The sequence below is a fragment of the Melozone crissalis genome, unplaced genomic scaffold (assembly GCF_028551555.1).
Source record: "Melozone crissalis strain CALT ecotype California unplaced genomic scaffold, PUWL_Pcris_2 ptg000007l_1, whole genome shotgun sequence".
Lineage (NCBI taxonomy): Eukaryota > Metazoa > Chordata > Aves > Passeriformes > Passerellidae > Melozone > Melozone crissalis.
The window spans coordinates 7,870,116-7,894,946 of record NW_026535785.1 but is presented as its reverse complement, the minus strand read 5'-3'; the positions used below and the strand labels follow the sequence as shown (position 1 = coordinate 7,894,946).

Here is a 24,831-nt window from a genome sequence, read left to right as displayed (position 1 = left end):
CACTGGAGAAGCCTGCCTTCTACTGAATGAAGTTTAGGAGATGGCTGTTGGCGAAACTTGTTGCTGGTGCTCAGGGCGTGGATGGAAGAGCTGGATGTTTGGGATCTGGCAAGGCATTCAGCTCTTTATTTGCTTCCTGCTGCTGCTGCTGTGAGGGTTAGCAAGGCTTCCTAAAGGATGGCATGTGTGTCAGGAACTGTGCATGATGTGCACCTCTATTCTCCACTCCTGCTAGCCTGTTACAGTTCATTCTCATTCCCAGTAATAAGCTTATTTATTGTTTACCTAGGGAGTCTAATCAAGTCCTTTTGAGAATTTCAGCTTGGGATTCTCCTGCCTCACTTTTGTCATTAGGCTGCTGGAGTAACTCATCTGGGTGGGAACAAAATTCCTGGCACCTGAAGTATTGCCCACCAGACTGGGTTGAGTATATCTGTTTATCTGTGTCACTGCAAAGGGCTGGAAAGACCCTAGTGAAGGTTGAATAATTCTGTAGCAAAATGTTAGCATTTCCTCCAGAATCTGACACTGTGATATAATCAGTGTTGCTCTGAAAGAATCCACAGTTAAGTGCATTGTATGGAAAATAAGGGTTGTGATTGTCTTGAGTACAGAATCTAACTGCAGGTAGGTACAGAGGGAAGAAATGGGATAAGCCAGAGGGACTGCTGGAATCCCACAATGTTGTAGAGGAATTGTGTTGAAGCTGGATGGTGATTTCGGTTAAAATACGACGTTATTACTTAGTGAAAGAAGATTGTAGGGTTTTTTACTTTATCGGTTTTGTTTAGGAAAAAAAAAAAGGTAGTTTTGAGGTGTGTATGAGTGCACAAGTGTGGTATGAAACCAGAATATTTCATCTAGCACCTCTGTCCCTATTTAAAAGACAGCTCTGTGGACTTAAACAACTCTAGTGTGGGTTTGTGTAAGAGCACGTTCCTCATTCTGGGGTTCAGATCCTCCAGGCAGCTCCCAGGTACTGATCTTTGTGCAGTGTCCATGTTTGGGAGCCAGATCTGCCATTTTTGCTTCCACTGATGAGTCATGGTTAGGGGAGACCCAAATCACACACGTGCCAGAGAGAATTCAGCTGGCACTGCCATTGTCCTGTGCTGGTGGAATTCTGCATCTGCTCCACTGAGTTCCTGAACGCTGTCTGGGATAGGGAGGACTAACAGCGTTGCTCTTCGCTAGCCAGAGGCGAGATTTTCTCCTTGCACAGCACCCAGATTTGATTTCGTAGCTGCCCAAACGCAAAGATCCCTGCCGGGGTGAATCGCTGCACCCTGAGCCCCCAGCCCTGCTGCCCCTGCGTTGACTGAGTTAGATAGAAGTGCTCGCCTGGGAATCCTGAACTAGGAGCAAAGGGAAAGGGAAAGGTGTGCCTGCCCCGTGGGAGGGAGGATCCATGGCTGTGGGTACGGGCCGGGTGCGGGGGAAGGGGCTCCCCAGCACCCGCAGTGTACAGAGCAGAACCAGCGGATTCCTGTTGTACAGCAAATGCTGTTTGAACGTAGTCTCTTTTTTTTTATTATTATAATTATTTTTAAATGTGACATTAACGAGACTTTTTTTTTTTTTTGTAAATTGTTTACCCTTTCTGTGTATAAATCCTGGCCGCTCCTTGTTTCAGTTTGGTTTTTTTTGTTTGGTTTTTTTTTACATGTCCATGCTGTGTAATTTTGAGATGTTACTGAACTTCTGAACATAATAATGTGCATTTTTTTTCTGTACAGATGAAATGGGAGAATTTAATAAAAAGAGTCTGCAGGTTTGTACTTGTGGTGGTTTATTTCTGAGGGGACGCGCGCGACGGGGAGGGGCCTCGCTTGGCCGCGCCCCCGGGGCCGGTCGGGGCGGGTGACGCACGCGCAGGGGCGGCTGTCGCGCGGCGGCCGCGGCCGTAAAGCGCGGAAGGTCAGGCCGGCCTCCCCCTGGCCCAGGTGAGCCGGCGCGGCCCCGCCGAGCCCGGCCCCGCTCCGCGACCCCGGCGCGCCCGGCCCCGGCACCGCTCCGCGCCCTCACTGCCCTCCCGGCCGCCCCGCAGCGCGGGGGCGGGGGCGCCGGCGGGGGCGAGCAGGCCGAAGCGGGGGCCCCCAGGCCCGGGGCTCACTGACACCCCGCGCCCTGACACCCCCGTCCCTCAGGCTGCCGGCACGGAGCGGAGTCTGCGGGCGGGGGAACCTCCGGTGCTGCTGCTGCTGGGGGAGCTGCCGCAGCAAGGCCCTGGGGTAAAGCTTGTGGTAAAGCTGTTCCCGGAGGGGCCTCTCCAGTGCCCTGTACCAGTTACTCTGACCACAGACTTCGTTTCCTTCTTCAGGTAAAGGCCTGGCAGCGTTAATAATCAAGCTTATTTGTGCCCAAATGACTTCTGGCTTTCGGAAACATTCCAGAGCATGATCTGTGCCTGATGGCCGTTTCAGCTCTCCTTGTCACTGGTGTGAGAGCTTTTCCACCTTTCGTTTGGTTTTTTGCTCATTGTCAAGTTGCACTGTGTCAAAACCAAAGGGGTAATGCTCTGTTCCTATTTCATAGTCTAAGTTTGAATCTTAACGACAAGGTTGTTGTTTCAGGAGTAAGTGCCCTCCTGTTTGTTTGCTCATCAGCTTTCTCATGTCCACTTATACCCGGCACACCACGTGATGTGTCCTGCTGCCAGCCCTGTGTGTCATAAACGGTAATGTGAGTCTCATCTTTTCCGTCCTAGAAGGAGTGGTGCTGAGGTAACATCTGAGCACATCTAGGTGGTGCTTTAGGAGAAGGGAGAGAGAGCAGCCAGGATGTTTCTCCGATTGCTGTCTGATATCCAGTGGCGGGCGGCTCACCCGAAATGGAGGAGGATGACCGGCTCCCAGCGCAGCGCCTCCACCACAGCAGAGCCTCACCCGCTCTCCCTGCCAGCACAGGCACAGGTTGTCATCTGTGGTGGTGGAATCATGGGCACCTCTGTGGCCTATCACCTTTCCAAGATGGGCTTTAAGGATATAGTCTTACTTGAGCAGGGCAGGTAAGGATTTCTGGTTAAAAACCCAACTAAACAAGACTTCTGTGCAGAGCTATATCTGCTGTAATGTGTTATTTCTATCTCTTCACCTTTTCCCTGGGGGAAATAAGATTATACTGAACATTAATAACAACACTTACTGCCCCTTCCCAACACAGGGCTGCTGTGCAAGGTGAAGAGTATCCCTTGTGTGATTGTGGTGGGGTGGCCATGGCTCATGGCCAGACTGCCACACAGCCATGCCATTTCCCTCTGCAAGACAGAGAGAAATTAAGCCAAGAGAACTTGTGGATCAGGTTAAAGATGTGGAGATTGTACTGCCATGGGCAAAACAGACTTATCCTAGGGAGAACTAATCTAAAATAATGACTTTATTTAATGACAGTTACCATAGATTCAGGTAGTGAGAAACAAAAAGCAAGCATTAAAACACTGCCTTTTTTTCCCTCTACTTCACTCCTGCACTCCAGGGTCTCCTACCTCCCCACAGTGCCCTGAGCAGCATGAGGGTGACACAGTGGGGTGTGATCAGTACTGGGCTCCAGTGAGCATCCTGCATGTGCTGCACTTCCCATCAGGAGAACTCTGCTCTGGTGTGGGTTTTCCATGCACCACAGTTCCTTTGGGAGATACCTAGCTGCTCTGCTGTTATCACAGGTGACCATGTAAAACAATGCAGCTGACAAAGATGATGGACCATTTTAAAAGAACTAAAAATCCACGTTACTCCTCAGCCCCTGTTGACCTCTCAGAGCAGGATGCTGTGTGTGTCTGAAGCATTACAGAGCCAGCAAAGCTCCAGAGATTGCAAGAGGTTATAAGCAGGCATCACTAAAACATCACCCTGTAAGCTGGTTAAATGCTCAGATTATCCACTTTGTTGGAGGATTTAGTGGCTCTCTGTAAAATAGCCAAGGCTGTTTTGGTTTGGCTGAGCAGAAGTGCCCTCAGCGAGTTTGGTCAGCTCTCTGTAGCAGAGCTCAGAGTTCTTGTGGAAGGCTGTGCATCCCAGCATTTCCCCTGTTGTTTTAGATGTCCATTTCTGAGGGTCATTCGTGGTGTTTTAATTAAGCAGTTTGAGGATCCTGGGCATGAGACACCACTGAGACTTTAGGGTTTGAAGAGGTGTTTATGGTAGCAGCTTCTAATGCCCTAAGTAAGTGCTGAACTGTATATTTATCATCTACTTTAGAGCTTCCCACCTGATATGCCTTCAGGAATAATTAGCTGTGGTTCCTGAAGTCTATGTGGCTGGGAAGCAGCAGGTTCTTTCTAGCTGCAAAGAAAAGGAATTGGGTATTCTTATCTGAGACCTTGTGAGTGGGGTCCTTCTGAGCAAAGTGGGGTGCTGGGCTGTGTTTGCAAGGGAATGTCTTTTTTGCTAGCTTGGAGCAGGGTTTGAACAGCCCATTAAAGATCTGCAGTGAATTAAGATGCTGTGTAGGCTCAGTCTGTGCATGCTCAAGGAGAAGGAGGAATATTGCAGCAGCAGAAATCTCTTATGAGGAGCACAGCATGGCCAGACTGTGCTCCAGGTCTTTGGGTTGTTGTTGAGTAGGGGTGTAGCAAATATTCCTTACCCAGCTGAATCTTAGGTTGAGTTACTGAGAGAATGTAGATGTGCTAGGCTGAAAGCAGTTGTGTCAAATGGAGAAATGCAGGATGGCTTCAGCAGCAACAACCTGGAATTGTTGTGGAAGCAGGCTGCAAGGGAGATGCTTAAATCTAATTGGCTTGTCTTCCCCTGTCCATGCTGCATGGAGTTGTGTAGGTTTCTGTCTCTAGAGCAGCTCTTCACCAAATTGCTCAATGGTTAAGGGACAAGAAACATGTGTCTGTCTATGGCAGTTGTTATGGAGTGAGAGGGACTTGCTCATACTGTAATCTTCAAAGATGCAAGACTCAAAACCAAGTTAATTTTTATTTGATGGAAATCGTACTTTGGAGAAGGAAAGAATCAGGCAGCTCAACTGAAGTGTAAGATTTTATTTTTGTTTTACAAAAAGTGCTTTTTTTGAAAAATGTCAGTTTTTAGGACTTGTTAAAGAGAAATTGTCCTGGAATGCAGTGTGTTTTCAAAAGTGAGTGAAAGGAATATCATTCTAGAGGTTGTGTCAGCCCTGCATCGTCCAGCATAGTGTAGTTCTGATGTGTTTGGGGGAGAAGTTGCTGTGTGGTTTGTGCTGCTGGAGAAGCCTGGTGTGGAGTGTGTACCTGGCAGCTGTGTGATCATGGCCCTTCTCTGCACCTTCTCCTGCAGGTTGGCTGCAGGCACCACTCGATTCTGTGCTGGCATTGTGAGCACAGCCAGGCCCATGTCCATAGAGCTGAAGATGGCACACTATTCAAACAAGCTCTACCAGCAGCTGGAACAGGAGACAGGAGTGCAAACAGGTACTGAAAGTGCCAGAATGGAGTAATCTTTGGGAAACTGAAGTACTGACACTGAAATATGTGTGAATAAGCAATAAAACCACACTGTCTGTGGTTTTACAGCATCTTAAGGCTTGAAAGTCCTGTTCAAAGACAATACATATGGAGCTAATCAGATGCAAAGTGATGTCACCAGTGTAATCAGAATGGGGAGAAGAATATCAGATGGGCAAACTGAAGGCAGACTACCTGCAAATTGTGACAGTTTGCACATTGTCTGTAACTTGAGCAGACAAGGGAATTTTCACAAGGACATGGAAAATATATTGCAGTGGCTGCAGCAAGTTGGCTTGTTCTGTGCACTGATTCACTTCTCAAAAAGAAAATGTGGTTAACAGAAGCACTGAAGCATAGGCAAAGCTGTGTCTCTTACTGCAGTCTAGCCCTGAAAATAACAAAAAATATTATGTTTAGATTCTCCCTCTCCCTCCAAAATGTCTGGGCATGTACCTGATAGGAAGAACTTGATCACTAGAAGTTTTCTTCTGATAAGAACTTGCCATGTATGTCAGACAAATGAATACCTCAATAGAGGTTCATAACTATGCCTGCAATTAAGATGAATACTAATTTAGTGCAGGTGTTGGAGTGATATTATATCTGCTTTTAGTTGATGAAGTTTTATTCTTCTGAGTAGTCAGTAGATCACTTTCAACTTCTCTCTCTTTTAATAGCTACCATGTGTGAAATTCAGGGGTTTTTTTATAAACAGTATAAAAGAATATGGAGTATATGAAGTAGAAAGAGAACACAATTAAAAATTCAACTGCTTTTTTGAAAAAGTTTTCTCATGCACTTTTTAATTACTAGCTCATAAGTGTTTAAAGTTGTTTGAGGATGTGAGATTTCCAGGCTCCTGAGTAGTGGAAGCAACAAGTCTGCAATTATATTAAAGCAGTGAGTCTGAGATGGAAAGGAATTGAAGATCCTGTCCAAATCTGACTTGACTTTGGTCATTGTCATAGGGTACATGAAGACAGGCTCTATTTCCCTGGCTCAGACTCAGGACCGACTGATCTCTCTGAAGCGCATTGCTTCATCGCTGAAGTACGTATGAGCAGGAAATCCAACTCAGCTTCTGTGTGCACCAGCTCTCCTGCAGGGCAAATGACCTCGTGTTTCTTGTGTTCTGTGGCAGTGTAATGGGAATACCATGTGAAATTATCAGCCCAAAGAAAGTGGCACAGCTCCACCCACTGATCAACATCCATGACCTTGTGGGGGCCATGTATGTGCCAGAAGATGCACTCGTGTCGTCTGCCAACGTGAGTCTGGCTCTGGCAACCGCTGCCTCACGGAATGGTAGGAGCTTTTTTTATCTATAGAGTGCTCTCCTGCATGATAGCTGTGTTTGCATCTCTTTTGATAGTCTAACTGAGCCCTGAAGACCAAAATTCTCTTATTTCTGTGAAGCTTGGATTCTTTAAACCTGTTTATTCTGAAAAAGCAGGCTGATTTTTTTTATGTGCTGAATGTTTACAGGTTTCCTGGGATAGTTCAAGCACCTCTTTGATGTCCATAGTGGTTACATATTTACACCTGTTTGTTGTCCTTAGTGGTTACATATTTCTCTGAAAAAGCATGCACTCTTTCCTTCCTAGAATTGACTCATAATTACACATCAAAACAGTTAATTACCTACAAATGAAAAAGAGTGGCTGAGCCTTGTAGAGTATTTAATTGAGTACATGTGCTTTGGAAATAGGTTTGGAAGTGTATTAATAAATGCTGTTTGACCAGTGTGTGGTTTAAAAGTCAGGGGAAAGGTTAAATAAGGTAACAGGAAATAAAGATCAGTAAGGATGAAAGTCCATCAGATCAGAAGAAGCTGCTTAGGAAGATACCTCTCAGTTTCTTTTAGCCCAGGTTGATCGCATACTGCTTATTGATTTTTTTTTCCCCACAAAATTACTTATTTCCCATAAAAGAACCAGTCATGCCATCTGAAACTACAAATTTATTGCATAAAGGAATTGTAATAGAAAGAAGTCCATAGCTGGGACTTTTTTTTTTATGTTGTTGATCCTGGGGATCTATTTATCACCCAGATTGTCACATGGGAAGATAAACTGTAGCTCTTCACAGTCTCAGCCTGTACAAATTGTACATGTGATGTTTTACAAATAATAGGGTTTTGCTTAAGAATTACTGGGTCAAGAATAGAAATTTTGTCTCCAAGAGAAAATAAGCATTTTGGTTGAGTGTAAGGGTTTAAAGCTAGCAGTCTGACACATTAGAAAGAAGGCTCATGGCATGCTGACTTTGTGATCCACTGCAGGTGTCCAGATCCACGAGCGGACGAGTGTCAGTCATGTCACGATCCAGAAGGGCCGAGTGACCGGAGTCGAGACTGACAGAGGAAGGATTCAATGCGAGTTCTTCGTCAACTGTGCTGGCCAGGTTGAATTATTTAAATCTTTTCTTTCTTGTTTCTGTTGATTAAGAATACGTGCACTTCCCTCTGGTTCTTTTTTTGGTTTTGTTGTTTTCCTTTTGGGATTTTTAATGGTTTGTGCTTTGGCTTGGTTTGCTGGAGTAGATCAAATCATGTTACTCATCATGTTACCCACCCAGCAGGATGAGGAGGAAAAGCAGTGCTTGCTATTTGCAGCGCACCAGAGGCTGGGTGTTGACCTGCTGAGCAGTACCTGCAGCTTGTTGGTACAGCTCTGTCCATGGTCTCTCTGCTGGGAGGTTCACCCTTCTGACAGGAAGAATTTTGCTTTGGCTGTTAGGGAGACAGACCCTTCTTTCTCACTTCCCTCATGAAAAATTTGTTTGTTTTTACTCCTTAGTGTGATGTCTTCTCTGCTAGAAAATGCACCTGATAATTGCAGTTTCTCAGCTAGCAGCTGTCCCCCTTGTTAATGAAGGATCTTAGTTCAGGCACCTAAATGCTGACTATTCTGCTTCTAGGTGCTGAACCTAGTACTGACTTGGTCTACAGATCTTATATTGCTTTTGTTTTGTAAACTGGTACTTCTTAGTTTTGAATTGGGGCCCCACTTTTCTAGTCTTTATCCAAAACTGTTCAAATTCTAAGAAAAGAGAAAAAAATTGTCTGTTTAATGTCCCAGGGTCTGAACCAAATCTTGGTCTTTTATGAAAGCAAAATCAGAGAGGTGCTTATGTCCTGCTCTTTTCCTGAAGCTGTTTTGTTTTTTTCCTTTTCCATCCTGACCTGCACTTTTTTGGTTTCAGTGGGCCTATGAGTTGGGCCACTCTGGGGAGGAACCAGTCCATATCCCAGTCCATGCCTGCGAACACTTCTACCTCCTGACACATCCTTTGCAGGAGCCTCTGTCAAGCAGCTTACCAAGTAAGGATTCTTCAGCTCTTCTCACTTTTCTTGGTGAATTATACCTGCCTTTCCAAGGTGACCTGTATTTTGTGACAAAAAGGCCAACCTCGGGCTATCGGTCCTCAGCTCATTTGGGATTGTGAAGTTCTTCTGTCTGAATTGCTTTGAATATCCTTTTTCAGTGGTAGAAAGAATATCTTTCTTTACTCTTGGGGAAACTTTTCCTGCAGAAAATGACTTTGAGAGTTCATCAGCTTAGCAGGAGAATGACCTTGACTCTAGCTCGAGTAGTAGTTGTGCCTGAGTCTTGGATTGTTGCATTTCTGGGCTGGAGAGTGTGCTAGCCTTGGCACTATGTTTTCCTTGCAGGCTGCTGGCCCCAAATGGCCCATCTATTCCTTTCCTCCAACTGAAGCTAAGGCTTTACAATGGCATTTACATGTCTATGAGCTGTAGGGGCAACCAAACACTTGAGGTAATTGCTCCTCCCCCATGTTCTAGCTTTTTGATCTTTTAAAAAAAAGCCTTTGTGTTTGAAAACTGTGGTTGAGAAGTAGAAAGCTTTACTTATTTACTCTCAGTTGTTGGCAAGATTTTTGGCTTCTAGTGAGTAATGGATACACTGTCCAGGGAATTGAGATCTCTGGATGGAGTCCAAGTGCTACACTTTTATTTGATGAATTAAAACCTCTGTGTGTAGATATATATAGATACATGTATGTATATATTCACATATGTGTATTCTCAGCTTTTCTGAACATGGCAAAAATTGCTGTGGAGCATGTCAGGTAGAGTAACATAAATACTTCAAGTTGGCACACTACCTACCAGTGGAAGGAGCAATCCAGTCCTGACTGGTGCTTGTCCTCACCCCAGTGCTGCCCACCTTCTTTGTGCTGGTGGCCTGCTGTAAGCTGGATCTGATACAAATTAGCTGTTCTTAGAATAGGAAGAGAAAGAAGGGCAGGGTTGGACATGTCTTGGTGGAAGGGCTGGTCTTGGGTGCAGTTTCAGTGGAACTAAGGCAGTATAATAGCTGCCAAGTGTAATAGCTTCTCAGTGCCACAAGGATTCTGAATCCCTCTTGTGTCCTCTCACTCCTGGGAACACTGTCCTGCTGGGGCTCCTCAGGTTTAATTCAGTTTACTGTGCTGTCCAGAAGTTAACAATCCTGCATGGCTGTGGTGGGAGCTAATGGTTTAATCTAAACTGGCTCACAGGGGTGTCACATGAGAACCAGAATGGTGTGACAGCATGGGGCTGGGGAGCTGAGACTGTCCCTTCTCATGCTGGGTGACTGCTGGCTTGGCCTGGCGTGTCACTAGCCCTCCATCAGTGGTGTTTGTGGGACAACAGCCTGAGACAGATATCCCTTCTCTCAATTCCCTTCTCACCTCTTCCCTTCCCTCTGCAGCTGTTGTGGACCCCGATGGCAGGATCTACATACGCAACTGGCAGGGTGGCATCCTCTCAGGAGGCTTTGAGAAAAACCCCAAACCTCTCTTCACGGAGGGACGGAACCAGCTGGAGATCCAGAACCTTCAGGAAGACTGGGATCATTTTGGTATGTTAGGGAAGAGAGGTTCCCACAGCAGTGAAACACGTGCTTCAGCAGAAGGCAGAGTTCATGGCAGTGCCAGCTGTCATTGATGTGTGGGAAAGATGAATGTGCTCTCAAGTTCACTCATCTCTTCATTTGTCAGTAATTTGCTGAAAAACCCTTTACCAAGGGCTGCAGTATCTGAAGGGAGCCTACAGGAGAGCTGGAGAGGGACTTTTGACAGGGAGTGCTAGAACAAGGGGAAATGGCTTCCAAATGACAGAGGGCAGAATTAGGTATTATTAAGAAATTTTTCCCTGTGAGAGTGATGAGGCACTGGCACAAGTTGCTCAGTGTTTAAGGTCAGGTTGGATGGGACTTGGAGCACCCTGGTCTAGTGGAAGGTGTCCCCATCATGCCAAGGTTGGAATGAGATAAACTTTAAAGTCCCTTCCAACCTAAACCATTCCAGAATTCTGTGATTCTTTGATATATGTGTAATGTTTAAAAACACCTTCTAATCTTCAGCATGTATTACCTTCCTCTAGAGCAGCAAGGTACTACATCAGCTTCCTAGCACTGCTCTGCCATTTCAGTTGTTGACTGTCAGTGCCACATGCTGCTCCTCTTGTGACACAGTAGATCAGCACTGTTGACCTGCCACATAGCTGTGGTATTTTATTTCTGCAGCTCTCCATCAGGGACTGACAAGTGCATTTCTATCAGTGGCAGTTGCTTGGTGGACAGAAGTTGGTATTGTGGCTTCCCAGACTTTGTCCCACTATTGACAGTGGTTTATTATATTCCAACTCTTCTGTCTTTCTCATTTTATTTGATTCTGAGTTTATATTCTGCATGTATTTTTACATGGAGGGCTCTTTCTCTAGGAAAGAGCGTAGCATGATCTGTGAGTCCCTTTCTTCCCCAGCCACTCCTGTCTCTTTGATACCTGGTAAGTTGGTATGTGCCCTCTCATCTTCAAATTTGCCTTGTACTCAGGAATCCAGATTTCCCTTCTGTCAGAGCTCTCTGCATCCCTTGTGAATACACATGCCTCTGTGACCCTAGGCATGGATGGAATTTCACTGATTTCTTTCTGCAGTCATAATATGTTCTTCCAGCTGTGCTTCAAGTTAACTTGAATAATTTTACTTCGATTTCTGGAAGACACATACTGATACTGTAAAAGTTTAAACTCCAGGGGGTGAAGCCAGGATGGGGTGCTGTTTTGTGCTGGCATATGCTAAAGGTTTTTAGATCCCTAGATGCCTAAAGACTTGCTTGAAGATATTAGCTTCAGTAATGAGTCGCTCAAGCTCTGCACCCACTTCATTTTTGGTTTTCATTTGGATAAAATGAAAAGGCACTGCTTGCTGTCACCCCCAGATTGCCCAAGCTTCTGAAGCAGCTGCATGCTATGTTCCAGCTTTGCCCTTTTATCCGTTCAAATGTGCTGAACAGTTGAGCAGAGTCAGAGCTAACTCAGGCAGTATTTGATCCTTTTCTAGGGCCACAGTTCCTGGGGTTTGAGCTCTTGTATTACTGCTTTGATCTTTGTCGTTGGAACACCTTTTGATTTTAAAATAGTCCGTGGAGTTGCTTAAATTGGGCTAGATAGGAGAACAAATCTAGCACTGATCTCTCTTTTTATCAATAGAAAAATAGCCTGTACCACCAGGCTCTCATTCTGGAATCCTAATGCTTGAGAGAGGGAAGAGAGAGAATGGGTCAGTTCTGTTTGTAGCTTCTTAGGTGATGTGAAATCTGATGATTTTACTGCTTGTGCATAAAGCTCAGGAGTGTTCTTGAGGGCTTTTATCTGGAGTACTAAGCAGAGGTAACTTTTGGGCAACAAAAGCCAAGTAGATACCTTATCCATTTATTAATGCTCTCAAATGTCAGACTGTGAAGAGTTGCTGAAGGACTTTTCCAGCGTGACTGGGCAGTGAAGCAATGAGGAAATCCAACGAGGATAAATGTGAAGTGACACAAATGCATGGGTGTGTGTGGGGATGGTCTTGTTTTCACCATGTGACATGATGGGCTTTGAACACACCTTGAGGGGTTGTATTAGTTTTGTTAGTTCTGTGAAGGCATCAGTGCAGCAGCGGTTAAAGCAAAAGACAAGTTAGGAATTACTGGGAAAGGAGCAGAAAACACTGTTCATTATGCAACACTAAATCCTTGTTTTGCCAGATGCTAGTTCCTGTTCTAGGCTCCCTCTTTCCACAGAGTATCATAGGACTGGAGAAGGTCTGGTGGAAGAGCAGCAAGAGACTTATCAAAGCTTGGAATAGTTTCCAGGAATGGAGTGACTGAGAGGGCTGGGGAAAGGAGATGACAGAAAGGAAATAGAGGTCTATAGAATCTGGAGTGGGATAGACAGGCTAGAAGGGGGATTCCTGACCACTGTCTCTTCTAATGGTAGGAGACATAAAAAGAAATTGAGTGTGAGCTTTGAAACAAAAGGCAGTGATTCCTCATACAACAGATTTTAACACATGGGACTCCTTGTCTGTGTCTGTTAGATTTTTTTCATGAGGCTGGGAAACACTGGTCTAGTACTTAAAAGAGAGACCAATTTATGAGTTTCTAAATACAGAAAAATATACCAAATTTTTAGGAAATCCTCTGAGCTGATGATAGGTGGAGGTTTGCAGAGTGCATGTGACAAGGCTCCTATACATTTGCCTGTTTGTACTCCTCACTATGTATCTATTTGATGTCTGCTCCTATTTCCCCAACAAAACTGAACAGTGCCCTTGCACTGTTGAAAATAATACTGGGCTCTTGGTCTGGATCAATATGGCTGCTTTTATTGTAGGCTGTGTGATCTATTTTGAGTAGTGTAATTCCAGCAAATAAGCCATTTCTCCTGTGACTATCAAAACATGAAAGCAGTTTCCACCTGAAGCAGCTGAAATGTGTTGAGACTGTTTTTTTCTTGGTTCCTAGGGCCACTTCTGAGTGCCCTCCTGCGCAGGATGCCGGGTTTGGAGGCTCTGCAGATCATGCAGTTGGTGAATTGCCCAGAGTCCTTCACCCCAGACATGAGATGCATCATGGGAGAGTCGCCCACTGCACGAGGCTACTTTGTTCTGGCTGGCATGAACTCAGCTGGCATCTCCTATGGTGGGGGAGCAGGCAAGTAAGTGGTCTATCTCTGTGTGTGTGTAAGTAAGGCTTCAGCCAAGACACTGCACAGATAATCCTCCTATGTAGAATGTTCTGGTTGGTATTTGTCATCTCCTCTGATAAAGGCTCCTCTTTCATTTCTGACCTGAGTGAAGGAGAGGAGCAGTTGCTGTTTTCTGATCATGTTCTCCAGTGTGTCTTTAAAACCTGTGTTGGATTCTCCTCCTGTCCTGCACATCTCTCCTCTGGCATCACATCTCACTGAGCAGCTGGGGATCAAGTAAGCTTCATTAAAGCTATGTCAGAGGAGGTTTAGGTTGGATATTCGGAAAAGGTTCTTCACCCAGAAGGTGATTGGATACTGAAACAGGCAAGTGGTCACAGCATCAAGCCTGCCAGAGTTGAAGAAGCATTTGGACAATGGTCTCAGGCACCTGGTGTGATTCTTGGGGTTATCCTGTCCAGGGCCAGGAGTTGGACTCAGTGATACATGTGCATCCATTCCAACTCAGGTTATTCTGTGATTCTATGATTCTATAACTGGTATGGTTTTTTTTTTTTTAAACTACCACTAAGAGATGGTAAAGCTAAAAGCTTAGCAAAGCATATATTCCCTCATCTCCTATGCTTCATGATCCCCTTTATCATTTGATTGAAGTCTTTAGATCAATCAAATTGATACAGCAGTTAATTCCTCTGAAAGCAGTGTGAATCTGTTGCTGATGAAACACCATGTATGTGATGCCATTGCTGACAGTAGTTTCAGACTGTCCCCTACAGTAAGCTAGGGGTGTAATAATTTCTCAGGAAAATCCAGTTCCTGTGTAAATGCAGATTCTTAGACAAGCATTTAAATGTGATCTCAGCAGCAAAGTTGCTGAACGATCATTTCTCCCTCTGACTGCCATTTAATTTTGGTGACTGAGCATTCCTTCTGCCACACAACCTTCTTAAAGAACTGCTTGTTTTTCATGCTGGTGTTAGTATCTACATTTGTCTTCACTAATTTGTCTATTGTCTAATAGTTTAACTCACCAGAGAAACAACTCATAATTATTTTTTTGTTGTCACATGAAATACAGAGAATCTTTTCAGTGAGGTTCTCTTAAGAATCAAAGTCATTTCTGGAGGTAAAAGCACTGTTTGTTCATTTGTTGCTACAGTCCCAAAATAAACAGTTTAGCTTGCTAATGTAACTTTTCATGATCAGTTCCAAACCCCTTTGTTTTGTTCTCTGCTGGCTGTGAACAGAACCTTTTGCTCTTCTAAATTCTGAGTTGCCTGTGTCCATTAGCTCTGGAGAATGCCTTCCTCCTTCACTGCTGGAAGTGTAGCTAAACATAACTTGGCTGGCCCCTCGTGCTAAATGAATGCTGTCAGTGGTAGTTTGTGGCTGAGCCTACAACAGGCAATGAGAAATAAGAAAGCAGAAACACTAAACTCCATCTGAAATGAATTTGCACCTTTTTTTGTATCAGAACCCAAGCACTTGACACAGTGTCAGCCAGGTTACCCGTCAAGGCTCTGGCTTAATTTAGCACATGTCCTGAACTTCTTGCTGCCCTGTATGCTTCATCCTAATGGGCAATTAGTAATTTAGAAATCTGGTGGGTGCATTTTACAAAGGGAAACTCTCCAGATTCTGCTAGTATTTAGAATACCGTGTTACATGTCTTCTCTCTTGCTATTGTAAGAAATTCTCAAGTCCAAACTGCTTTCCTTCTTACTTCAGAGCTACACTTTTCCCTTAAGACATTGGCTGATATCTCAGTCTGTCTTTATTTCTTCCATCAGGTACCTGGCAGAGTGGATAGTAAATGGGTATCCGTCGGAAAATGTCTGGCCCTTGGATCTGAAACGTTTTGGAACCCTTCAGAGCAGCCGCACTTTCCTCCGCCACCGTGTGATGGAAGTCATGCGTAAGTGAGGTCTCTGTGTTTAGCTCTGGACAGGCTGTCCAAGTTTTTGCCCTTTGCTACACTGTCTCTCCTCTGCTATCACTCTGAGAAACATTTTCCTTCTTCCTGACCCCCTTCCTGGCAATGCAGCCTCTTCCCAGGAGAGAGGAAATGATGAGGGGTTTTTTTGTGCAAGCATTCTTATTAACTTTTCTAAAAAAATGCTGTTGGTACCTTGCTCTCTGCTATTTCTGTGCTTTGCCTCTGATATAGGGAAATTTGTATGTATCTCTGTAGAATTTCAGCCTAAAAAAGCAATGCCAAGGTCTTAACTGGGAATGTTACACTGTCTCAAAGATTGTTATTCTTTGCACATCATTACTGTGTGGCAATACCTTCACTTCCAACTTATGGCTGGGTGACCCAGTTATCTTGTATAATTCAGAAGTCTTCGTAGACATAGTGCTTTCTCCTGTCAAAGTTTGTGATAAACACCTTGCAGAATAGATTAGAGATGCCATTTTTCTTGTCTAAAGCCATGCTTTGTTACCTCCTGTTGTTTTAATATCTGTCATATTGTCTGAATATTGATGACTTCTTTTCAAGTTCGAAATAGAAGCATGAAGTGCTCCGCAAGTTGCATAACAGGAACAATTACTTGAATACCAAGTCTAAACTAAAAACATATGCTCGGGTGAAAGCAGAGAAGCTGAGTAAACCTCTTAGCCCTGCTGTATCTGGGGAATAAAAACCTTATGCTGCTTTGACCTTCTTCCCAGAAAAAAATCACTTTATACTCTGGGCATTATTCTGCAGTCGCTTTCCAATACAAACCTCAGTTCTGATAGGCACAGTATCCCTGTAGTTTTTACAGAGTGAACAATGTATTCCCTTTTTGAAGTGTTACATTCCCATGCTAATCTAGTCTTCCCAATACCCTCTCTTTCAGGAGTACCAATTTGAGATATTGTCAATAAATTCATTAAATTGTTAGCTATGAGACAGAAATTATGGAAGTGTTCAGTAAGAGTTAGTTGGCTTATCTTCAGTTTTAAACAGTTTCTGACCTAGGTAGAATCTTAAGAATGCTTGAATACTACTTTATAAATATTAAGTTATTACTCTCCACTGATAACTGAGGAGGATGCTTAATGTTTTAGGGTAACTTGTTTTCTAAATAAAAATATTCTATAATAGCTGAACAGACAGAGAAGCCATTTGGAAAAGCTTCAATGATTACAAAAGGCTGAATTGCCATTATTTAAGAAGGCAAATGAGATGGTCCTTGTATCTATGCGCTCTCTACCCCAGCATTAGCATTGTCAAAATACCTGATATAGTGCACTGCCAGGGAAGAATCCTGCATAATTAATGCTAGTCAGCATGACTTCATGAAAAATAGAGTTTTTGTTGTTCTTGCAGAACTGTCATGAGACCATAAGTATCTATAAATATAAGTGTTCTGTGCAAATATTGTTACTCTGATTTTGAAGAGCTATAAATGGATCAAAACGGATTTGTGGATTTTCAAAACCAGGAAAAGGAAGGTTGGAGCTGTTTTGAGGGAGTTTTTTAATGGTTCAGATATTAATGAGTACTGATAATCTGGAAGAGAAGTTTGGATAAAGATAATCACTTTGCCTAATAAAGGATCCTTATGACCATTGCAGCCCTCATGTATGATCTGAAGGTTCCCCGCTGGGACTTCCAGACTGGCCGGCAGCTGCGCACGTCACCTCTGTACGACCGCCTGGACGCGCAGGGAGCCCGGTGGATGGAGAAGCATGGATTTGAGAGAGTCAAGTATTTTGTCCCGCCTGGGAGTGGTAAGATCATATTTTCCTCTGCCTAGTGCTTCCCAATTGGTCTCTGTAAGGTCTTAATTCATCCAGTTTAATAATTTTGCCTTTAATTTTTCTTTGTGTTAGATCTGCTGGATTTGGATCACAGCAAAACCTTTTACAAACCAGACTGGTTTGATATTGTGGGTGCTGAAGTCAAGTGCTGTAAGGAAGCAGTTTGTGTTATTGACATGTCATCTTTTACCAAGTTTGAAATAAGTGTAAGTACCTAGAAAGGGACCACCTGGTAGAGGTGACCTTTAGTTTATTATTGTCCGCTTTTGCGAAAAACTCGGTGTCCTATTGAGGATAGATAGAGGAAGTCACACTGTATGGCTAAATTCAGGTGGTACCACAGTATTTAGCACAGTTTGGGTTTTGTCTGCCAAGGGCCCAGTTTATAGAAATATCAGCTTAGTCTGTACATAGAATTTGACCTCCGGCACTGTGGCACTGTTGTGTCCTGTTACGCTCGAGACGTCAGTGTCACAATCATCACAAATTGAAATAATTTAGGCCAGGATGTTGATGCGATCTTAAGCTGCCCCAGTGGATTTGTTTTGCTCAGGCAGCTTGTCTGACTTTCTCTTCCTTTTGATTCATGTAGTCCACCGGAGACCAGGCCCTGGAGAATCTGCAGTATCTCTTCTCAAATGACCTGGATGTGCCAGTTGGGCATGTTGTGCATACAGGAATGCTTAATGAGAAAGGAGGGTATGAGAATGACTGCAGCATAGCCCGGCTCAGCAAGCGCAGGTGGGTGTGCAGACAGCATCTTTAGCCATCACCCTTGTGATGTTTGAGCCTTAAAGGGCTTCTTCATGAAGACCATATACTTTCATCACCACCCTGAGCTAAAAAGTCTCACTTCTCCACTAGTATTCCTAATTCAGTAACTCAAGTGAAAGGGAGTTTCTGAACTTAAAAACATTGGGGAAAATAAGCCTTTTTCCAAGATTACAGATGAAAATAGATTTCCTCAAAATGTTAGACCTTTAGAAGTTTAATTTCTTAATTGAGATATAAATTGTTTTTAGCAATCACTGGAGTTTATTAATTTAGGTAACCTTTTAAAGTGCAAACTAACTCCTGACCAATGTCCTTACTAGAATTATGCATTGAAAATACTGCTTTTTGATTATTTCAATTTTCATTGCAGTATATGTACTCTAATTCTCAGTTCTGCAGTCTTTTATCATTCTTTTGTGCTCTCTCATGCAAGCTGACATGATCACAGGATTTTACCCTTAGACTCACCAGTTTGGGCTCTCTTTGGCATCCAGTGAAAGCTTTCTTGCTTTTAAGAACTTCATAGCCATGTCCCAGCTGAGTGTTGGATTTATTTTTCTGGATGGTTTTCTATGTGTGTTTTCACTGTGTTGGTGTGAAAGCATTTTGTTGCTTCTCTTTCAATTAGAAACAGCTTTTCTTTCTCTTCCACTTCTGTCTGCATTCATGTATTGCTTGAAAGTATTGTCCTCTCTGTGATACCAGTAGCTTCTGTCCTTGCCTAGTGATTTCTACAGATGTTGATGTACTTTAATTCACAGTTTGTATCAGACACACACACAAGCAGCTCATTTTTCCATATCAAGTGGAGTTCTGTTTTTGGAAGCTGTTAATAATAACCACCATTGTGTGTGAAAAGACTTCTGCTAAAACAAGAAATTGCTGTGTGAGCCATCTCTACTCTGACTGTCAGAGTAAAGAGAGTCACTGGTAGTGAAAAGCTGCAAGTCCCTTTTTCAAATCAGTTGTGACCTTTGAGATAATCTGTCAACTTCCTGCAGAATTCCCTGTGTTCCACATGTAGTCACTTCTTGTCGCCAGACACTGGTAATGCTTGAAGTGGGGGATTTCTTTTCATGACAGATGTAATGGCATTGATCCAGAGACTTGAGTTGTGGTTTTCACAAACCAGCTTGTTTTGATCTTCTGTTAGCCTGGAAACTGCTGAATGGCTCAAGTAGTTGATGAATGAAGAATGAGCTGATTCACTTTGTGGTTGTTCTTTCATTGTTTCTTGGGTTTGATTTGTCTGTTCCAGCTTCTTCATGATTTCCCCTACTGACCAACAAGTTCATTGCTGGGCCTGGCTGAAGAACCACCTGCCTGATGACAGCAACCTGGTCCTAGAGGATGTGACCTGGAAGTACACAGGTAAGAAATCACTAAAAGCAGACCTCCTCAGACAGCTCAAAATCACAAATGGTGTCTCCTGCTGCATGCCAGTTAGTTGTTTAAAGTGCCTGGAGTTGCGATTTAGTCTCCTTTCCGAACATTTAGGTGAAAACAGCAGTTCAGAGACTCTTTTCTGGCAAACCATGAGCTAGAAGACAGCATTCTTTTACTTTGGGCTGTCAGGAGAGAGTTTAATGACTTTCTCCTCTATTCTTAAATGTAAACACACCTATTGGTTTGATAAGATTTCAGAATTGGAGCAGCATGTTAGACACTAGGCAAGACTTCTCCAGTCTCATCCTAATGCTGTTTTGTTCCCCTCTTTAGCTCTCAATCTGATTGGCCCCCGTGCTGTGGATGTCTTGTCAGAGTTGTCCTATGCCCCAATGACTGCAGAACACTTCCCCTCTCTTTTTTGCAAGGTGAGTGACTTCTTTTGTTCTCACTCTGCTAGGTTTTTCAAAGCATGGGTGGAAGGACAGGAAAAGTATTTTGGATAATTGGAGGAGAATTAAGATTTACAGGAAGGTTTACTGCAGTTACTGAGCTAGGTTGGTAAAGAACTCTAGGCTCACTTGTCTTTGGATTGTGTTTTCTAAATACATAGGTGAATATGCATTTGTTTTTAGTATTCCTCTCACTGTAGACTTGTCACCATTTGATATCTTGACGTGTTTCATATAATCAATTATGAAGCTGTCAGAGGGGCAGCTGGGATTGGAGACTCTGGCATCATTGTCTCCTATCAGCCTGTTTAAAGGCTGAGCAGATAGTTGCTATTCAACCTCTGTCTTGTATCTAGAATACAACCTGTGTCCTGACCTAGTTCCAGGGCTTGTTGCCAAGTGTCAAGAAATGACTAACAAGTTTGGATAACGTGACATCACTATTTGAATTGGAAATTTAAATTTGTTGCGAGTATGTGCAGGTGGCAAAGGGGAGAGAGGTCTGGGCAGTGTGCATGTGTTATGCATTGTGCTCCTTCTGGATCTGTGTGCTGTGTTCCAGTTTGGATGATTTCACCCCCTCTGATTCTGCAGGAGATGAGCGTGGGCTATGCTAATGGCATCCGTGTCATGAGTATCACTCACACAGGAGAACCTGGCTTCGTGCTTTATATCCCCATAGAGGTAAGAGTGCACTGCAGCCTGAGCTAATTAAAGCAATTGCTTGCATGCATAAATCGGAAACATTTTCCAAGTTGACTCCAGGTGATGAGATGTCTGATTTGCACCACAGGAAAGCTGCCTGCAGGCACCAGGGGGAGTTTTTCCGCTTAATATTGCATTCCAGTGGAGCAGAGCTCTGGTGCTTCAGTGGCAGGGGACAGTGGCATTCCTGGTGGTGCCAGATGCTGCTGCTCTCTCCTGGTGCCAGTGTGTGTTTCACCCTTCCCTTGCAGTACGCCCTGCACGTGTACAATGAGGTGATGAACATGGGGCAGAAGTACGGCATCCGGAACGCCGGTTACTACGCGCTCCGCAGCCTGCGCATTGAGAAGTTCTTTGCCTTCTGGGGCCAGGATCTGGATGCTTTTACTACTCCTATGGAGTGTGGACGCGAGTTCCAGGTCAAGCTGGATAAGGTACACCACCTTCTGCACAGGGTTTGGTGGGAGAGCAGAACTGGACTGAAAGGCTGCCAGCCAAGCAGATGGATGTGTCTTTATGGAGCTGTGTGCAGTAGGTGTAACATATTCTTGTACTTCAGCAGGCTGCTAGAAATACAAAAATGCTCTGTTTTCCTCCTACCAAGGCAGCATTCCCAGTGACCTCTGCCTGATGCTGCTTATGTGTGCAGTGCCCAGTGTGGCAGAGGTGCTCTGTACCTTACAGATGCTCAAATTCTTGCTTCTCTAAACTGTTTTCCTAATCTGATGAAGCAAAAGCCAGCCTGTGCACCTGGTGTCATTTAATGATGTTAAATATGAGACTAGGCACCAATAACAGGTGTTCTCTATTTTTAATAAAAGAGGGGAGTTTGTAGAACAGTGTAGAGCTATATCACGCTTTTGTGGTAGCAGGTGCTGTTGCTATCACCGTCTTGTTTTCTTTCTTCCATCTTTGCATGAGCCAAAACAAATGATTGTATTGATGCAAGAAAAGAATATAATGACTAAGGACATAAATTTCATATAAGTGACAGTTTCCCTCTGGTTTATAAAGAAGGGTAGTCTTCCGGAACAAGAAAAATGACAAAAACTGGAATGGAGACATGATTTTCGCTAGAGTGAAAATTAGAATTTTTTTTTTTTTAATGACCAACTACACAAACATTTCTGTGTGCTTTTAACATCTGGAGCAACAAACATGACAGAAAAGCTATCTGAGCTGGGCTTCTTGTGTATGGAGGCAGTCCATTTTGATAGGGCATAAATTGCCCTTATAGGCAACCTGTTCTGTTGCAGCTGAGCAGCTGCCACACTTTGTGTCCCTCACATCAGCTGATGCTCCCTTTTCCCCACAGGGAATGGAGTTTCTTGGCCAGGAAGTGCTGCTGGAACAGAAGCAGAACGGGGTGTACAAGCGCTTTACCATGTTCATTCTCGAGGACCATGACACGGATATGGACCTCTGGCCCTGGTGGGGGGAGCCCATTTTCCGCAACGGCCGCTACGTGGGCAAGACCACCAGCAGTGCCTACAGCTACACCCTGGAGCGCCACGTGTGCCTGGGCTTCGTGCACCACTTCGACGAGCAGACGGGAGAGGAGCTGGTGGTGACCACTGACTTCATCAACCAGGGGGAGTTCGAGATCGACATTGCCGGGCAGCGCTTCCAGGCCAAGGCCAAGCTCTACCCCTTCAGCTCCCTCTTCGCGCAGCGGCGCCGCAAGGATGACGTGGAACTGAGTGGCTACCAGAGGGAGTAGTGCTGTGTAGACTAGACCTGCCCCTTGTCCCGAGCTGGAGTCTTCTCCCACCATCTTCCAGCCCTTTCTCCTCACCTCATATATTTCTTTCTTTTCCTTTCTTGTCTTGCAACTTTTAAACTTTTTCCAGTGTGTTACATTTTGTATATTTTAAAACTTTCATTTTCGAGCTTTCCCAACCCTGTCTGTCTCCCTCCTTCAACCCTTGCCAGGCTCCCTCGTGCCCCAGTGGATGAAGCACAGTGCTGAACATGCAGAGATGCCTGTGTAGGAGTGAACCCCACCAAAGGCCCTGGCCTTCTAGTGATGGGAAGGGTTGGGGTGAATCCCTGAAGACTGCACCCTTCCTCTCTCCTCTCCAGCATAAGGCATGGGACAGCAGGTCTTTGCTGCCTGTGGTTCAGGTGATGGCTGACCTCACCCTGCTCTCCACATACCACATGTTAGAGGGGTTGGTGTGTTGATGCACATGGCAATAGAACGATCAGCTACCTCACTGGCATGAGACAAAGCATTGTGTGAGCACAGCCTAGAGCCTAGAGACAGGTTTTGGTGTTGCCCAGCCTGTCACTGCCCTCCTTTGTCCACCACTTTGGTTTTTCCCTAGCAGGGAGTAGATTTAACATCAGAGTATTGAGATGACAGTAGTGTTGGTAAGTGCATTGTTGGTGGGATTGAATTTTTTTGTGTGGGGTCACTGAAAGTAAATGGCCTTCTATAAATATAGTCAAAGATCAAAATGTGCATTTCACTTCTATAAAGGAATGTTGTTTTTTCTTTTTTATTAGCAAGAATACAGATTTCTAACAAGGATAGATGTTAGTGTTTAATGTTAAATAGCAGTGTTGAAATGCTGCTTCTGTTTAAGCTGCACAATATACAGTCTCTTTGGGAATTGTCTTTCACTTTGTTTATGTGACTTGGTCAAACTCATCTGGCAAGGTTCACGGAGAACTTATGTTGATTTGGGGAACTTGAGCAGCAGGAGGGGATATTTTCTTGCAGTTTTAGCTGCCTGTGGTTATTTTGAAATTGTAGTAAAAGACACAGCATTTGTCTCACCTGTGATGTGAGAAACACTGGGTTTTCTGTTGGGGGTGAGAAGAGGTCTCAGCAGCTCCTGCTGGACTCAAGAATTTGTCTTCTGTTTTTCTCCTCAAATCTGTTGCACTTCTTTGTCTCTCAGTAGTACCTCAGCTGAAGGGGTTGAATAAGGGAGTGAAGGGAGCATGGTAGTGGGATTATAAAGTGCTTTTCTTCAGTACTGCTCTTTGCATCTGGCTTCTCATACAGATATTCCAGATGGTGCAGCTGGAAATTCACCCCTTCTTCAGGTGTCAAAATGTGCCAGTTCAATCACTGATGGTAAATGGTAAAGAAATGGGGCAATGCTGAATTGCCTTGTGCACATTTGCATCATCTTCTTCATCTTTTGAGCACAATCAAAAACCAAGACGCTTTTTATTTACTTGAAAAAGATCTGTTAAATGTGTTCCCTGCCTCAGATACCACATACTTCTCATGGTCTTTCTTCTTCAGCATCTGTTTTGGACTTCAAACACAGCCTTGCACTGTTGTCTGCCCCGTTAGCTATGTGAACACTTTCTCTATGGTCTAAAACCACTTTTGGACACTTTATTTTCCAGTTAAATGGTGAGCATCAGTAGTGTAAATATGAGCCCAAAAGCTCCCCTGATTCTTGTTTTAAGTTTGCTTTCTGCTGCTTTAGTTGCTTTAAGCTGTGCCTTCAGTTGGGTCTGTGGCTGCCAGTTCAGGAAACTGTAAGGGAATTTAGGATTTGAGCATATGGTATATAGTAGGTTGAATGTAGATATCACTTCTCTGAGCATGCCTTCCTTTGTCTGGGGTGAGTTCCACTGAAATGTGTGGCTTCTTCCAGGATTTCAAACCTAGTTCTGAATTGAGATGCACAGTTCTCCAGTTTCTGAAAAGGAGTAACCACACTGGGGCAGCTTTTTGAGATCTGGCAGCTCAGAGTACTCTCTGCAGCTGCTGTAGGCGAGATTCCGCCTGCTTGTCATTTCTGCCAAATTCCCCTATTATTGCTCTCTGAACTGAAATTTGCCTGATATGTTAGAATTAATCACTTAAATGAAAGGTTCACAAAGCATCTAATAGCAGTTTAAACTCTATAATTAGTTGCATATCTTTTCTGCTTAGAGAGATACCATGATCCCACTGTTCCCATGCTGGACGTGTGTACCAGGGAGGACCTTGGTCCTTGTCTGTTGGTCTTATGGGACACTGCTTTGCCTTCCTTATCCATGGAAATAGGCATTCAAACAAAGAAAGAGTTTTGTGTGTGATATTTAGGATGTGGAGTAGCCCTTCTGCTTAGGGTTTTTAGAGGTTCTTAGAGCAGCCCTTCTGCTTAGGGTTTATTGACCATCTGTTATAGCTGAGTAAGGCATGATACTCCTTCAGGAGAAGGCAAAGTATAGGGCCAAGGTGGGCTGAAGTTTGTGTTGAAACTGCTGAAGAGGGATTTTAGCTTGAGCTGTTCGGTTCTCTGCAGAGTTAGAATTAGTTAAGACCAAACTGGAAAGCTAGGAGCATGCTGTCCTTTACCAACCTCTCATTCCAGCTGCATTATATTCTTCCTGTGA

At 44.1% G+C, this 24,831-nt stretch overlaps 1 protein-coding gene across 2 annotated transcripts; it reads left to right on the top strand.

The window, feature by feature from the left end:
• Nucleotides 1-2,136: 2,136 nt before the first annotated feature.
• On the top strand, nucleotides 2,137-24,560 carry PDPR (pyruvate dehydrogenase phosphatase regulatory subunit). 2 transcript variants are annotated; one of them, XM_054296126.1, is made up of 18 exons: nucleotides 2,137-2,320; nucleotides 2,711-3,007; nucleotides 5,265-5,398; nucleotides 6,403-6,484; nucleotides 6,576-6,739; nucleotides 7,716-7,837; nucleotides 8,639-8,756; nucleotides 10,153-10,302; nucleotides 13,234-13,426; nucleotides 15,208-15,332; nucleotides 16,982-17,137; nucleotides 17,240-17,373; nucleotides 17,760-17,908; nucleotides 19,200-19,312; nucleotides 19,661-19,755; nucleotides 20,374-20,463; nucleotides 20,736-20,918; nucleotides 21,800-24,560. In XM_054296126.1, exons 2-18 carry the CDS (start codon nucleotides 2,781-2,783, stop codon nucleotides 22,202-22,204), a joined length of 2,640 nt encoding a protein of 879 aa, XP_054152101.1. In that variant the 5' UTR covers nucleotides 2,137-2,320; nucleotides 2,711-2,780; the 3' UTR covers nucleotides 22,205-24,560. The 2 variants fall into 2 exon arrangements, with proteins under 2 accessions (XP_054152101.1, XP_054152100.1); XM_054296125.1 differs by having other exon boundaries at nucleotides 2,708-3,007.
• Nucleotides 24,561-24,831: the final 271 nt, after the last annotated feature.